This window comes from Nyctibius grandis, chromosome 6 (assembly GCF_013368605.1).
Source record: "Nyctibius grandis isolate bNycGra1 chromosome 6, bNycGra1.pri, whole genome shotgun sequence".
Taxonomy (NCBI): Eukaryota; Metazoa; Chordata; class Aves; order Nyctibiiformes; family Nyctibiidae; genus Nyctibius; species Nyctibius grandis.
The window spans coordinates 37,559,404-37,574,574 of NC_090663.1; the positions used below are offsets into that span (position 1 = coordinate 37,559,404).

Below are 15,171 nucleotides of genomic sequence, written 5' to 3' on the forward strand. Positions count from 1 at the left end.
TGGGCAGAGCACAAAGCTATCACCTTTCACTTATCTTATGCAACATCAAAGATCTGCTTGGCCCGTGTGGTGCAGAAATACAAATTTCAGTAGCCAGTGGCACAGTGGGAAATTATGTCACTGGACACATATCCAGCTTCCTCTGGCTCTACAGTACAGGTATGACTTTATCTGCATGCCAGACAGCAGTAGCCTTGGGTATATGTCCTAAGAAAACTTGAAGTTGTATTTAACTCTGCAACAAGAGATCCCTAACCCTCTGTTAGGAACTTTCATCAAACAAACAGGTAAAGGTATAACTCACATTTAGAATATGTAAATATAAGTTACATATGCTGTTCCAAAGTTCACACCTCTTAGACTTCTACTTTTTCCAGTATGACTGAAAACACATACAAGAAAGCATAACCGGTCAAACATACCTTGCCTTATATGAGTTAACAGTAAGGGACCCATGAAACAGAACAGCTTTGTTGATTGTATCCCATAAACAGGTGATCATAAATTTATGCCATTTTACTGCCAGAGGTACCAGTCAGTGAAACATGAAAATTACTGAAGTTGGCAGTTTAACATGAAACTACATGAAAAAGCCTACTAATTTGTTAATGTTCTGATGCTTACATAGAACAAAAAAAGGAATTACCTAAAGTAATTTAGAGTGTTTTGAAGACTAAAGCTTTTTCACTTGATATTTGAAAGAGAAACATATAAATAATGTTAACACACTTCAACATTTATGTAGGTCAGTTTTCACCTCTGCCCACAAAGAACCAAAAAAAAAAAAGATTATTTTTGTATACAAAATCTTAGAATTCTGAGATTGAGACAGTAATTTGACTCTTGAAGTGCAGAGAGTATTGGTTTTAGGGGATTTTTTTGTTTTGGTTTGGTTTTGCCAAAGCAGATTAAGCACAGCAAAGAAAATGTGCTTTTGTTCCAGAAAATGGAAATGCAGAGCATTCCATGCAGTAGATGTGCCTGTAAATTTTAATTTATACACAAGTTTTAGGGAAGCCTCTTGCTAATTCACTTTTTTTTTCCTCCTGGAGAAGAAGGTAAAGGAGTAATTCACGTATGTAAGCAATTGAGAAGATGAAAAGCTCAGGAAATCACACTCATCAATGCAAAGGCAAGGGAAGAGTTCAGGTTCCCAAGTTCAGATTAATTCAAGGGTCAGTGACTTCTTCCAAGTGTCTTTTGATTGTATTTCTCCTTAAAGTGGAACAGGAAAAGTGGAACTGTGTAAAACAGCCTCCCCAGATATAAACCAGATAGTGGAGATGGAATATGAGCAAGCTGCCTTCATGAGGGCTATAAATTTCCACAGTCCACTTGAAAGCTGAGGTAAACAAGCAAAGGCAACCTTTTGACCGCCACCAGCAACTCCCATTCACTGCACTTCAGGGTGTTGCTAAATGCCAGTGTAGAGTTTATAAAGCTTAACTGATAACACTTTAAATCCTGTGAATTAAAACTCTCAGTCCTTCTGATAGTGGCATCTCTTATCACAGGATTAGAGCATCAAAAATGCAGAAAAAGCTATTCGCACTTTCAAAGTTGTTTTCCTTCATTAAAAAAAAAACCACCATAATCCTTTATGATACATCCAATGCTATGTCTCCACTTCTTTTTCCACATTCACTGTTACTGCAATACTGACACATGACTTGATTACTCCCACAGACATCCCAGGAATGTTTAGGAAAACCTTCAGTTCACTTTTGTTCTCCTTTATGTCTCCCCAGGAGGCTTATTCCTGCTCATTTTAAATAAATTACCTATGCTTCAATTATGGACCAGTTGAAGATAATTCTCACATACATATGATGATTGAATAAAGTATGCTACAGACGAACAACTGATACAAATCCTTTTTACTTCTTGTGCATTACCATTTCTTCTTATGTGTTACAACCTATACAGTCATCTATTTTTTGTCTCTCAAGCTACATGTTCCTAGACAGAGTTTGTACCTTTCTGTGCCGTTCCAAGCATGTCTTCCAAGAGAAAATATCTCAAGATCACACAAAAATTCTAACCACCACAAGTCCAGTGCATCTGTAAAGGTCATCACACACAGTCATCATCTGCTAAGAAATAATAATCTTTGTACATAATCATTTGTACATAATGTTACTTGGGAGACCACTTATTCAATTTTCATAAGAACAGGTAGTAGTAAAGATATGCAAACAGCTCAGAAACACATGTCTATATTTTCTGCTCTTTCACTCATTCTTTGCTCCAGTTCCTCAGTTACCAGCTCTTTTACTAACTTGTTCTAATAGGGACTGCATAGTTGTTTAGACTGAGGGGTGCATGAGTCATGGTGTATTCAGCCTTACTATAAGTTCATAGAATAATATTTGAAATACACGAACATTTATAGAAATGAACATAAACTACAGTGGGAAATGACATCTTCTTCCAAACTTCTCTGTGTATTTTACTTCCTTTTCTATTAGCTTTTCCTTTTTTTTTCCCAGATGTTACAAATGCCTATTAAAAAAATTGACGTACCTTCTTGCTCTTAGCACTACCCAGAATTTTTAGAAGATCATCTCATTACTCATCAATTTCTGGGACATGAACGCTCTCCTGATCAATGTCAAATAGTAAAGGTTGCCATAGTTCTGTCTTAGATGACATTAAAATAACTAAGGATTTCATTAATAAGATAGATTAAAGGTAGTGATAATCAGTGACAACTTTTTCTGTAGTGGCATCAGTGTTGATGCATCTCTGACACCTGAAACACTCGACAATTTTCTTTCATTAAATGGACTTAAAACAGATTGGCAATATCCTGTTTCCCTGGGTATGTTGCAGGGAGCTCCTTCTAACACTGTAAGTAGCATGTCAAACTCAATGCTATTTTCCTAATAAAATGCTATTAACACTAAGTGTTTCAGTGGTAGAGTACAGTGAGATGTCTGAAGGGCTGTACTGGCTATTTTAGGTTCAGTTTCATTTGCCATTTATGATAAGAATATAAAACATAGCCAGAAGCATTTCTTTATCTTAAAGCTGTTTACATCATTTGTATCTTCTAAGTATGAAATCATTAATTTTCACTTCTGAGTAATCCGCAGCAGTGTTAGGTGTAGGGCTTTGGGTGTGACTAAGAGCCACACATACACTCAGACAGAGTGCAAAAATGAAATTCGTCTGGGGAAATTAGTTCAAATGGTGTCTAGACATTTGGGTTCTCTAAGGTTGAGGGTAGCAAGCACACAGGCTAAGATCCCAGCTTTCAATGAGGTACACACACAGATCTCAATATTCATGAATTCTGAGTCTAATCCCTTGCAGCATCGGATCTGACCTTCTGCTTCAGCCGTCATGGCTGTGAGTCAGTGGATTGCCTGGGCACAAGCTGGGAGCTCTGCCTTACAACACTGTAACATTAAACAGACTTCCCTTGGCTTCTCTTCATAAATAAATGCGGCTTGGAGATGTAATATAGCTTGAAAAAAGATTTAATTTAGTAATGGTAAGGACAGTTCCCTTATGTTAACTGAGTGTCAGGCTAAATAAAAGAGCAGGTCCTCCTGCAGTCAAATTTTAGATTAATTTTACCATTTTAAAGGCTTTGATATCCACAAGAGCCCTTACAAATGCAAACAAATTTATAGAAATCATACACTGAGAAACACAATAATATAACCCAATCCCTAGCAATTTTACTAATGCAGGGTCACCTAATTAGTTATGGATGTGGACACCCATCACTATAGTGATGTCCACTGAACCCATACCATCTTAAATTGTCGTGTGTTCCTTGTTAGAACATTGTTTGGAAAGAAAAGTTTGATTTCTGCTGAGAGAGTACTTACTGCTTAATATTCAGTATATCAGAAATTATTCAATATATATAGTAAATTGTGGCTAAAGTTACAGCAGACTTTGGTAGATATATGCTTATGAATTGCTTCTAAAGGCCAGCTAAAAGCATTTTAAAAAGATAAGTATTTTAACATTTACCTTTTAACTTCTAGCAAATAACTCAAGACATGTCCATTTAGTTTTCATATGTCTTTGCTACTAATCACTGTAACAGAGCTATCCAGTAAAGGAGAGAAAGGGAGCAAAGAGGCTAAGGGTAACCTACCACAGCCGAGAACATTTTCCGATTTCTGATCAGAGCTGACACCTTAGGAGGAGTCTCAGCTCTGCATCAGGACCGCATAGCTCAGTAAACATGATTTTTGCCATTACCAGGAGAAAGCACCAGCTTTGTGCTGACCTGGCAGTGGTCAGTGATTGCTGCCTGACCTGTTTTAGCTTGAATGATGGGAAACTGTATGTGGCAAAGGCCAATGAGCCCCAGGGAAGCAGTGTGCAACAAACAACAGCCCACTGGGGTAACAGGCCTTGGGGAGGCTGGGGGACATCTTTCAAACTTCAGCTGGGAAGAGATGAGAAAGAAGCAGACTGTTTTAAGAAAATGTATAAAAATAACCCCCAGGCAGACCATATAGCCAGGAGGAAGAACTTCCACCCCCCATGACCTTCCTACTCCCAGAGAAGGCCCTGGGATGTTGATCACACTTTGTTTTGCTGAAAGAAAGTCTAGGCACAATTCAGATGTGGCTGGTCCATCTCCAAAGAGATCAGAAGAGATGAAGGTGAGACATTCAGAGCATCAGGACTGCAGGATGCCCCACTGCGCACATCAAGAGATAAGTCTAGAAACAGCCAGAGTGATTGAAAGAAGGAACTCACTCCACATAAAGCTTTACCTGCCCTAATTAGACAACCTGTTTGGCAAGCTAGTCCTTGCTTATGAAAGGGAAAGAGGTAGGCAGGTAAATCTGACTTTGTCTACTATGTGACAGCGTGAATACCTTGCCCAAGGTCACATAGAAAGGATGAACTGAACCCACCTCTGTGTAACCTGTCCATATATCATTTAATGAACTTACCATTCATGACACAACTATTCATCTTTCACTGATGCTGTAACTGCTGCTCAGAGCTGCTAGCTATCGTCTTGTGAAAATTTCCCACTTTCCTTCTTTCCTTTAGTTGAATATCGCTATGACAGTAAAATTCAGCTATGTACAGCTGTTAAAACCTTGACTCTGAATAGAATAAAGAATACTCAAATGAGCAGAAACCTGTAGTAACACAATATTTAATTCTGAAACTCTGCTGAAATCTCTTTCTAGTTTCATCTTATTTGTGAAAAAATCCCAATCAACGTATTGTATAGGGGTTAGTTTTCTTAACATCTCCGCATAAGCATGGTACAGCAGATTTGACAGGCTGGACCTATGTGATTTAATAGGGACTGTTCTCTCCTCATGCAGCTAAAATAAAATAGATTTGCTTAAGGGTTGTGCTGGAATCCCTGAGGTCAGCCATATCCCTGTATAGGGGACAAACATGTAGCTGACAAAAAGCAGCTAAATCCTCCTTGGCCTGAGGCTGCACTACTAAGACTAGCAGGGCTGAAATTTTTCTTCCTTCAGACCGTGGGACTGCTAGGAAAGCTCCTCTCTAGCAGCTAGGCTGTAGCGCTGAGCTGAGGTAAGACATGTTGAGAAAGCCATACAAATCTTGCCTTTTTAAAAAACGGACAATTATTTAGAGGAGATACTGAGAGTGTCATAAAGCGGTAGGATGCTCCTAGCAGGACAAATACACAACAGAAGGTCAGGTTTTTAGACATTTAAGGTGAACTTCAGTGAAATAGCTGTTTGCACCATCCTGTACAGTCAGGAATCATGCTGTCACGGTTTAAGGCTGGGCCAGCTATTAAACTGGTGGCAGACGCTCTCTGTTAACCCTCCCCCCGCCGCCGAAGGGAAAGGGAAAAGGGAGAGAGACTTCTGGGTTGGAAAGTTAAAATAGTTTTAATAAACTATAACAATAAAAAAGAGTATAATAATAATATATATACAAATATATACAAAACCAAGATTGAGCTCCCCCGTTGTCGGTCACGTCACCACCAGCACTGCAGGGCAGGCTCCGGGAAGGCCCAGGCTGGGCCTAGCGACGGTCGAGAGCTGGATTCAGGAATGCACGGATCGGGATCGGGGGCAGCAGGAAAACAGACAGAGTCCTCTTTGGACACCGGCCATAGCAGAAAGAGAGCGAGACCCTCATGATCCCCCTCTTTATACTGAGAATGACGTGTATGGGATGAAATACCCTCGTTGGTCAATTTTTGGTCACCTGCCCTGTCCACTCCTCCCTGCAGGTGCGACCCCCCTTCGGCTCTTCACTTGTAAGCAGTGAGGAATTCAGCAGTGACCTTGGTTTCTCTAGGAATAAGTACAGCAAGAGCCTTTCTGCATAACATCCCTACCAGTGCCTCAGTGATAACTACAAACTTCGAGCGTTATCAGTCCTAGAAGCAGACACTGTCTGCAAAACACGCAGTTAGTTTCAGAAAGTGCAGTTACTTAGAGGAGACTTAGCTGAAAGTAAAAATCACTGAAAGGAAAATTGGCCTGGTTTAGGCCAAACCAGGACACATGCTCATTTCAAAAAGTGACAAGGCATGGCTTGAAGGAAACTTAGGAAGGGGAAAAAAAATGAAGTTTGCATTGCTCTAACTTTGTTATCTTTGTTCCTTGTCAATCACCATACAACAGAGGGGGATGGGAGAGTAACCTTGTAATGGATGATGCCCCTGATGTTATGCAGATATATCATATCGTTTGCTTACTATTCTAAAAATGGAATATTCGGTACTAAGCCATTGACTGATGCTCTTTGGTGTGAGAAAAAGGTTTCTGAGTAGCAGTTTAAACAGTAACATACCTCTAAGAGCCAGGTGGCTTCACCTCATCTTGTGAAGTCCACACAGGGAATGGTACTTGTCCCAGAGGGTAACTCGTCATTAGGTTTTACAAGCCAGGATGGGCTATAAGGTCTTCCAAACAATTTGGGCTAAGATTCGCTATGATCAAAACACCATTTTCTTACCTTCCTGGCAAGGGCAATGGCAATTTCTTAAATAACAGAGAACTTTTAAGGAAATATGGCTGAGCAATGCAAGCTTCTGCAGTGTTCTGCAAAGCTTGGAAATTAAATTCTCCTTCTTCTCAGGAGCGGATGTAAAAGCAGCTCTCCTTGAATTCACTGTGGCACTGGCATGTTCCCAGTTCCAGAGTCTGCCTCCACTAAGGTCAATATTTCCCCACTCAACAGAGCTGAAATTAATTGTACACGTAGAGAAAACATGGCATGCCATCTGAAGTCAGGGGAGAGAGCCGGGCAAAGACTCCAAAGTCTGATTATCAGCATTAAGTTATAAAAAAGGGGCATATAGTGAAAAAGTGTCCATGTACCACAAACTGTCTTTTATTTCTCTGGCTACTGTGGCCACAGTCACAGGAGGCCATAGCAGCCACAAACCCAATATAGGGGGAGAAGCTGAGGAGTTTCTATGATATCTCAGAGATGATATGCTTATATGTACGAAATAAAGATTCAACAAAAATTGTAAAGAAATTAGACTATTAATACTGAAATAAAATTTGTATGAAAAGTCGTTTCAGCTGGGTGCACATCTTGACAAGGGGATTCTGGATGTGGCCAGGGCTTTGTAGTCATACACACTCTTTTTCTAGTAAAGTGAAAATGGGATGTAGCTATGTAGGTACTTTTTGCAGTTACCCAAATAACAAATTTCACATATTGTCTCTACCACACGTGTAACCCCACTCAGCATCAAGAATTAAAATAGAGAGTGAAGAGAATTAAAAGAGAACATTGTGTCAAAAGGGGACTGCAGTAAAATAAAGTCATTTTCTTTGGAATTCACACCTACTTGAAAGTGCAATTTTACACAGACGGAAATTTGCTCAAGTTTAATAAAGAACTGCTCCGTAACAGCGATCTCATGAGGAACAAAAGAAAGCCAGTGTGGTTTACATGTACAGAAATTAAATCACTAAAATACTGACCAATAAAAAATTGCATAAGCAGTGGGCCAGCACAGTTTTTTTTTATCATTCCTTAAGCTTTTGCATGTTATTTCAAGTCTTGTAATCTTCCTCATTTAGACAGCCTCACATGGACAGGACATGTGAGCTTGTGGCATAAAGCATTAATGACACCAATGAGAACAGTTGTACAGAAGAGCAGAGGACTCACACTTAAGTTCTCTTAACTTCGCTGGTTCATGAAGTGATGTCTCCATATTGTTAAGTTCATCTCTATTCTGATCAGTATTTAAGAATGCATTTAGCTTTAAGCATATGCTTGAGTAATACTGAATTTGCAAAATTTAATTTGCATGGTCCTGAACAGAGATAATTTCCCAGCTCCAGTCCCAGGTCTTTAAAATAACAAACAGCTCACAGAGATCTGTCCATACCTAAGTCACGCACTGTTCGTAAATCATACCACAAAGTTCAAGTGCACAATATTGTACAAATATAAGTTAATATTCTGTAGGTAGCAATTTATTTTGTCTTGCTATGTTATCACCAATACCTAAAACCAATTTAAGTTATCATCTAAGGCTTTGTAAAGCCTTCCATGGACTATCCCCCTCTGATGCGGTTCTCTTCCACCATCCTGATACTGCGGTTTGACTATTAGCGAACTGAAAACCATAGATAAAACTGCTCAAAATGTAGCTTGGCTATTTTGTTCCAATGATTTCTCTATACTGTTCCTTTAGAAAGCAATCAGGAAATTTTACCTTTTGTTAATGCACTTTCATCCCAGAAGAGGGGCAGGAGATGAACAAGGAAAATAGTTGCATTAAAAATTTGTAATTCAAACTATGAAAACAACTTAGGGGTCATTTACAAAGAGAAAAAAAAAAAACATTCTATTTTTCCTGAAGTATTTCCTGGAAGCCCAAAAATCATTTTTTGTTGATGCACAAAAAATGACTTTCCTTCAGACCTGACTCCCTTCACTTGTTTATATATTTGGTTTAGATTCTTCAAAGTCACAAACTCATGTTCGCTTATGTTGCTATGTTACCAGAGTAATATATATGGTTATTAAGGCAACAGTTAATAGCTTTGCATGTATGTGTAACATGTTAATAATGTCAACACTGAGAACAGCATTGAAATATAAACTATTAATTTGTCTAGAAAAATTCTAGTTTTTTACTATTACTCATCTTTTCAAATGATACAGATTTTATGATCAAGTGTTTTGGTAATCCCTTCACAAGGAATTATTTAATTTACAAATTTCTCATTGCAAATTGGCAGTGTCATTTTTTGGACTACCTGGTTGCATGTTTCAGTAAACTCCACTTTCAGTACTAGAAAATCAAATGACCGGTTCACAGTGCAAAGCATTCACTGAAGATAAATTGTGATAGAGCTGGGTTAGGAGCACTTTATGAGAATAACTGTTTACTTACAATGTCCCATGAAGAATTGTTAATCCCTCTAAGGCACATTCTGTAGAGAAGAAAAGGAATTGGTGAGAGCTCTTAATCTCACTATTACATCTTTCTGTGATTAAAGGATTCTGAACAAACCTCTGTGCTAAAAGAAATTTCAAAAAAAATACTGAAGTTTGGTCATGATACAAAATGGTCTCTTTCAAGTTTTGATAGTAATAAGAATATGTTTCTCACATCTAAACTCCCGATTATGTTATACCACCCTAGGTTATGAGATTACGTCTCACACATGAGATTAGAATCTAGGGTAAAAAATCAGCAGTATCATTCAGTTGAAGACGTGGATGTAGAATATTATGTAGAGCAGTAGTTTCATTATCCTGACTGACTTAATTGACTTTACAAACGTACCATGACAATTTTAATTTACTGCACTTAGCCAACGATCCAGCCTTCAGACAACAAAAGCAGAGATAACATGAGCAGCAGTAAGCCTGGGAAACAGAAGCATCACCTCACCACTAGATTTAATTTGACCCAACATCAAAGATATTCATGGTACTCTGATGGATGTTTGATTTCAGAGTGTAGGAGACAGAGGTAATCAGTCTAATAATCAGTCTCTATTTTGCCTCATTCTGTACCCAGATTAAAAAAATCTACAGTACAGATACAACACAGGTTATAATACAGGACTTAGTTCTGCTTATTAGCCAGGAAACTCTGTTATTACACTAATTTAAAAAAACCTAAAAGATTGAAAATATGAAGCTGATCAATTGTCCCTTGATACTGCAAAGATACTGACAAATAGTACCTTCCCTATATACTTTGTTATTTTTTTTTTCACTAATAAATACTGGCAGAACACACCTCAAATGCAGTAAGTTTAACAATGTTCTGAATTTTATAAAAAAGTAATTAAATGGATTGAGAAATCAGTCTTGGAATATGCTTAAATTGTTTTTCCTTCACCTGATTCTCCTGACCACGTGAAAGACGTTATTTTTAACTGATATCTAAAGTTAATGTTGAAGATCATCCAGTGAACAGCAATGGACTGGTTTCCCCACAGAGCAACATAGGAAATACTTTGCCCTTTTAGAAATGGAAGATGTTTATTTTAGCACTTTCTCCCTTCTAGGGATAAACCAGCCTGGCTCGTTTTCATCAGCATGTTGAGCCTTTACCAGTAGGAAGAAAAGACACTGATGTACCAATTTAATAGTGCTTATCTCCAGCTTATATAGCTGAGAGGTAACTGGGAAGTAGGACCGTGTTCTGGACATGGAAAGGCTCCAGAAGAGGTTTAAAAACCATCCACTAAACACATTTTTTCAGGTATAAAAACATGTCATATACAGTAACAATCAGCTCTTGTACAATTTTGGTTTGCATTCCTGGAAATAAACAGCTCAAAACAACAGCAAAGCTTTGAGCTTTGTACAAGTAGGAATATGGGAGTGACACAACATTGTGAACATGTGGATCTGTACATGCGTTCTTATCTCCTGTGAAATAATGATTGCCCTGGTTTAGAAAGAAAGGTCAATTGCCAACTTTGTACAACTGCAAAACGGCTGCCAGAGTCCCTGGGGAGATTCTGCAGATGCAGGACAAGCAAGGCTGAGGGAAGAGAGTGAAAATTCCTTCCATCTCAAGGCAAACCCACAAGGATAGGCTTGTGGAAGCCCGTCCGTTCATTAGAGTCGCACTAGAGGAATTTTTACTGTAATGACTGGGGAACTACTGGCAGATCTTCCAGAACTGCAGAATGAAACAGGAGGGGAGAAAGAATAAGATGACAGTATGGAAAATCAAATCTATAAATCTTCTAAACCAGACATATATTCATTTGCAGGAGGGGCATACCTCTCATTCCCTTAATGAAAATGTACTTATTACATTGGGTCTCTTTGGTTATTTTTCTGAAAAGAGGAAAAGTATCTGACTTGGTCACAATTGTTTCCAAGAAAGGGCTCTAACTTGTCACTGCAGTGTGTTATTTATACATTTCATTACATACTTAGTACACACCCAGAACAGAATTATGGCAGAAACGCACTTGGGAAACAAGCACATTCCAGGGAGAACTACGAATCCCCAGGATACCTGTGAATGATGAACTGTGTATTCAGTTCTTAATTATACTGAAAGATGTGCGAAAACTCATCTCACCTGGGTCTATAAAGTTCAGGATTGCCTACACAAAATTTGCTCAGGCTCCAAGACATTCCTTTTGACAAAGGTATGAAACAAATCAGCATCCATAAATTGGTTCTTGCTTCATCTGCTCCAGCAACACGGTTTGAGACAGCTGCACATTCTGCTCATGGATGATCCATGCCCTCTTATTTTGGAGACCTGTTTTCACACACCTGAGAAACATGCAGATGTCTAAAGGATGGCAAAAATGGCACATCAACAGAAAAAGGCCATTGTCAGCTCTCTCTGACAGAAATTACTCCAAACTTTGAAGATCTCAGGCTCTGTGTCTGACAGAAGCCTAACTAACTGAATATCATTTCACTCATTAGCACTACATTCATTAGGTACTTTATATGCCACAGGTAGGCTCCACGCTTCCAGTGAATATACGAAAAATCAGTAAGTCTCCACAGAAACAAGCAAGCACTGGACTGTGTAATTTTACCCTCTAGATAATTTGTGGATATATATATAAACAGGCAGAAAGGAAGATGTTTACAATGGTGTAGCAAAGTGATTATTATAATCAACATAACCAGCTGATGTGACATTCACAAGAATATTTTAGAAAGTTTGTTTATTAGTTTAAATAAATTCAGTGTTGCTTTAAATTAACCAGGTGGCAATCTTTAAGCTGTGCTTCACACATGGCATCATAGAGCTTACATCAAAAACAAGGACGTGTTTCAGGTCCAATTTCTTGCCTTTGGATCCCGTTTCAATTCAGCAAGCAGAGAATGATTTCAGAATGAACTAGCAGTGCCCACACTCATCCTTCAGTTAAAATAGGAAATTACCAAGAGGACAGAGTTTTAAAAGCTTTATGTAGGTTGACAGTCACCACTGAATTTCTGAAACAAATTTCTACAATCACCATTTAGTTTTGTTGATGTGCTTCTTCATGGCCTTCTGGCTCTTATAAACCTGTCCTCTAAAAAGGTAAAATATCATTGATTCTATCTACAGCATTTTAACTACAGATAGGGAGCCCCAAAAAGCTTTATCTTATGAAGAAAGAATATCATGAGCTGTTGATCTGTGAGTTAACACATCTATGGCTATAATTAAGTTACAAATTCAACTAAGTTATGGAATGAACTAAGTGGAAATGGGCTTGTGTCCTAAAACTTCCACGGTTTAATTCATTTAAAAGAAAGTGAACAAAGAGATGTAGAACCCTTAGGTTCAGTTTTGCATTAGGTAGTTGCAACACGTTTCAAACTTCCCTTGCCCTCAGACAGTTTCAGGAACTTCTCCTAAAATGACAGATGTGCTTCCAGCTCTTCCAAGGCAGGAATTGTCTATTCTCCACCCCAAAGCATATCACTTGAATATATTTTAATTTCAAATTACCTAGATGCTATGTTGTTGTTTTTTTCCAGAAGTCATCACAATTGCTGTGACAATCTTCATGATACAGAACACATCAGCAGGAGCATTTAAATACTGGTAAAGTAGTTCAGCCCCTAAGTCACACTGATACTAGTACCTCCATATTAGTATATTAAACAGCATCAAGACATTGGGCCACAATTATCCATGTTATTTAAACATTAGCATACTCTGGCATAATTTTGGCCCATGACAATGCTAACAGATAATGCTTGGACACGGGTCAAGGGACAGCACATCAGTCATTGTTCACAACAGGCAATTTGGACTAGGCTATCCTGTTTTGAAGCAGAGAGGGAAAAGAGTGCCACTTACCCTCAGGGCTAAGGAACAGTCTCTCGGCAGAGTTAGTTACAAAAATAAACATGGCTAGAGTTAAAAAGCCAGTCTTCCCTACATCACCAGTCCCAGGGGACTGGGATTGTCTCTCAGGAGACAACCAAGACAGCAGGTGAACTGTACAACTTGCAACATACTAGAGAAGCCTCCAATTCATGCAAAAACGTGAAACACAAAACCAAATCCCAATCCTATAATGACTGGACAGCTAACTCAGGGAACCCATAGCACCCTGGAACCGTGTCCAGGGGATCCTGCTGCCCTGGGAGGGGAAAAGACTGACATGGCACAGATGGCCACCTAGCCTTGGGCAGGAACCTTGATCCCCCTCAAACCAGCGAGCAGCCTCCTCTCAGGAAAATGAGCAAATCCCTACAGATTATTCAAGTAAAGGAGTTTTTCCTCTCCGGTAAAGGCCATTGTACCACATCAAAAAGAACCCAAAAACGTTATTTGGAAAATAAAACCTGAATCTGACCCAGCATTCTAGTTTTTAGGGTGCTCAGCTGGGAGAAGGCAATCCTAAACTTCAGGCTCTGCTGCCTGGACAGCTGATCAGTTACATTCAACCTCTTGACTGATGCAAAATGCTGAAGCATCCCCTGTCACAGGCACAGGCTTCTGTCATGCGCCCCCCAGGGTTCCCGTGTCTTCGCCTGTCTGAGTGACTCACAAGGGTACAGTCACACACAGGCTCCTTTATTCTTTCCGGCTCTTTGAACCTGAACATTCAAAATACCATTTCAGGAAAGCAAGGCAGTAGACGACAGTTCTTTCAAGCAAAGGAGGAATTAGGGATGAAGCTTGTGTCTCTGCGAGCGCTACCCCACCAGCCTGCCTTGGTGTCAGTTACAAAGGAAAGAGCGCAAAGCCGACCCTCACAAGAGCGCTCTGGTTTGCATGCACAGCCTTCCCTTCCCTACCCCAACAGCCTAAGCTCCCGTAAAAGAGGCACAACTGATTGAAACACATGAATTTTTTCATTTTGTAGCTCTCCATGGCATCTGGCTTTGCCTTAGATTGCCCTGAGCCCACTCGGAGAAGCCCAGAGCTTCTTGCTGTGCTGGCGCAGCAGCTCGCTTGCCTCACAGGGCTGCCCGCCACTGCGAGACAGCACCTGAGCGGCACCAGCAGCAAAACCCAGACTCAGTCAAAGCTATCCCTTTCCCACGGCCTTCGCTCCCCTGCTCTGCAGGGATTCGTAGTCTGTTCACCTGATCAAGGCATGGCGCAGCTTTTGCTTTCTTTTGGGAACAGTGCAGCCCTCTTGCCTTGCACCCCTCTCAGTGCATCTCTGCTCTTCATCCCCTCCTTGGGTAGTCTCCCAAAGTTGCAGGAAATCATGTTATTCCCATGAAGGAGTGGGGCGGGACAGGACGGCAGCTGCCCTGGGGCACGGATACGGTCGGTGAGGCTCCTTGAGGGGATGAAATAGGGGCAAAGCCCCTTCGTGTGGTCAGGGCCCAGACCGTGCCTTCAAACCGCTAAAACTCACTGCTGCCTGGGTGTCCCTCTTCCATTTCATGGTCTCGCATAGGAAGAATAGTAAGTGCAGTAAGTGGTACCTGACCTTGCTGGCGGTGCAAACCAAGGAGGGAGCAGCTGAAACACCTCCACATTTTCACCTCTTGAATGGTCTGTCAAGGTAGAGACAAAAGCTCCCTGGAGGAGGAAAAAGATACTTCAGTGCAAAACTGTATTTTCAAGGTCAGTCATAAAGTTTCAGAATACTATTTTATGAAAACAAAGTGAAAAAGAAAGATGTAGCAATATGAACAATTCACTCTGTGTCAACAAGGACAAAACTGTTCTTGAAATCTGTTGCAAGGGGTTTAATAAGCTCTACCAAATGCTAAGTACTTTTGTGTTGAATGCACTATTTGAAACTTTCAGGG

General features: G+C 39.9%; 1 protein-coding gene across 1 annotated transcript in view; it reads right to left on the reverse strand.

The window, feature by feature from the left end:
- Positions 1 to 15,171, reverse strand: part of LOC137665279 (coagulation factor XI-like) — a 69,319-nt gene that overhangs the window by 4,933 nt on the left and 49,215 nt on the right. The window contains 2 exon segments of the mRNA XM_068404151.1: positions 11,450 to 11,463; positions 14,842 to 14,938. Coding sequence (XP_068260252.1) covers positions 11,450 to 11,463; positions 14,842 to 14,938 — 111 coding nt within the window.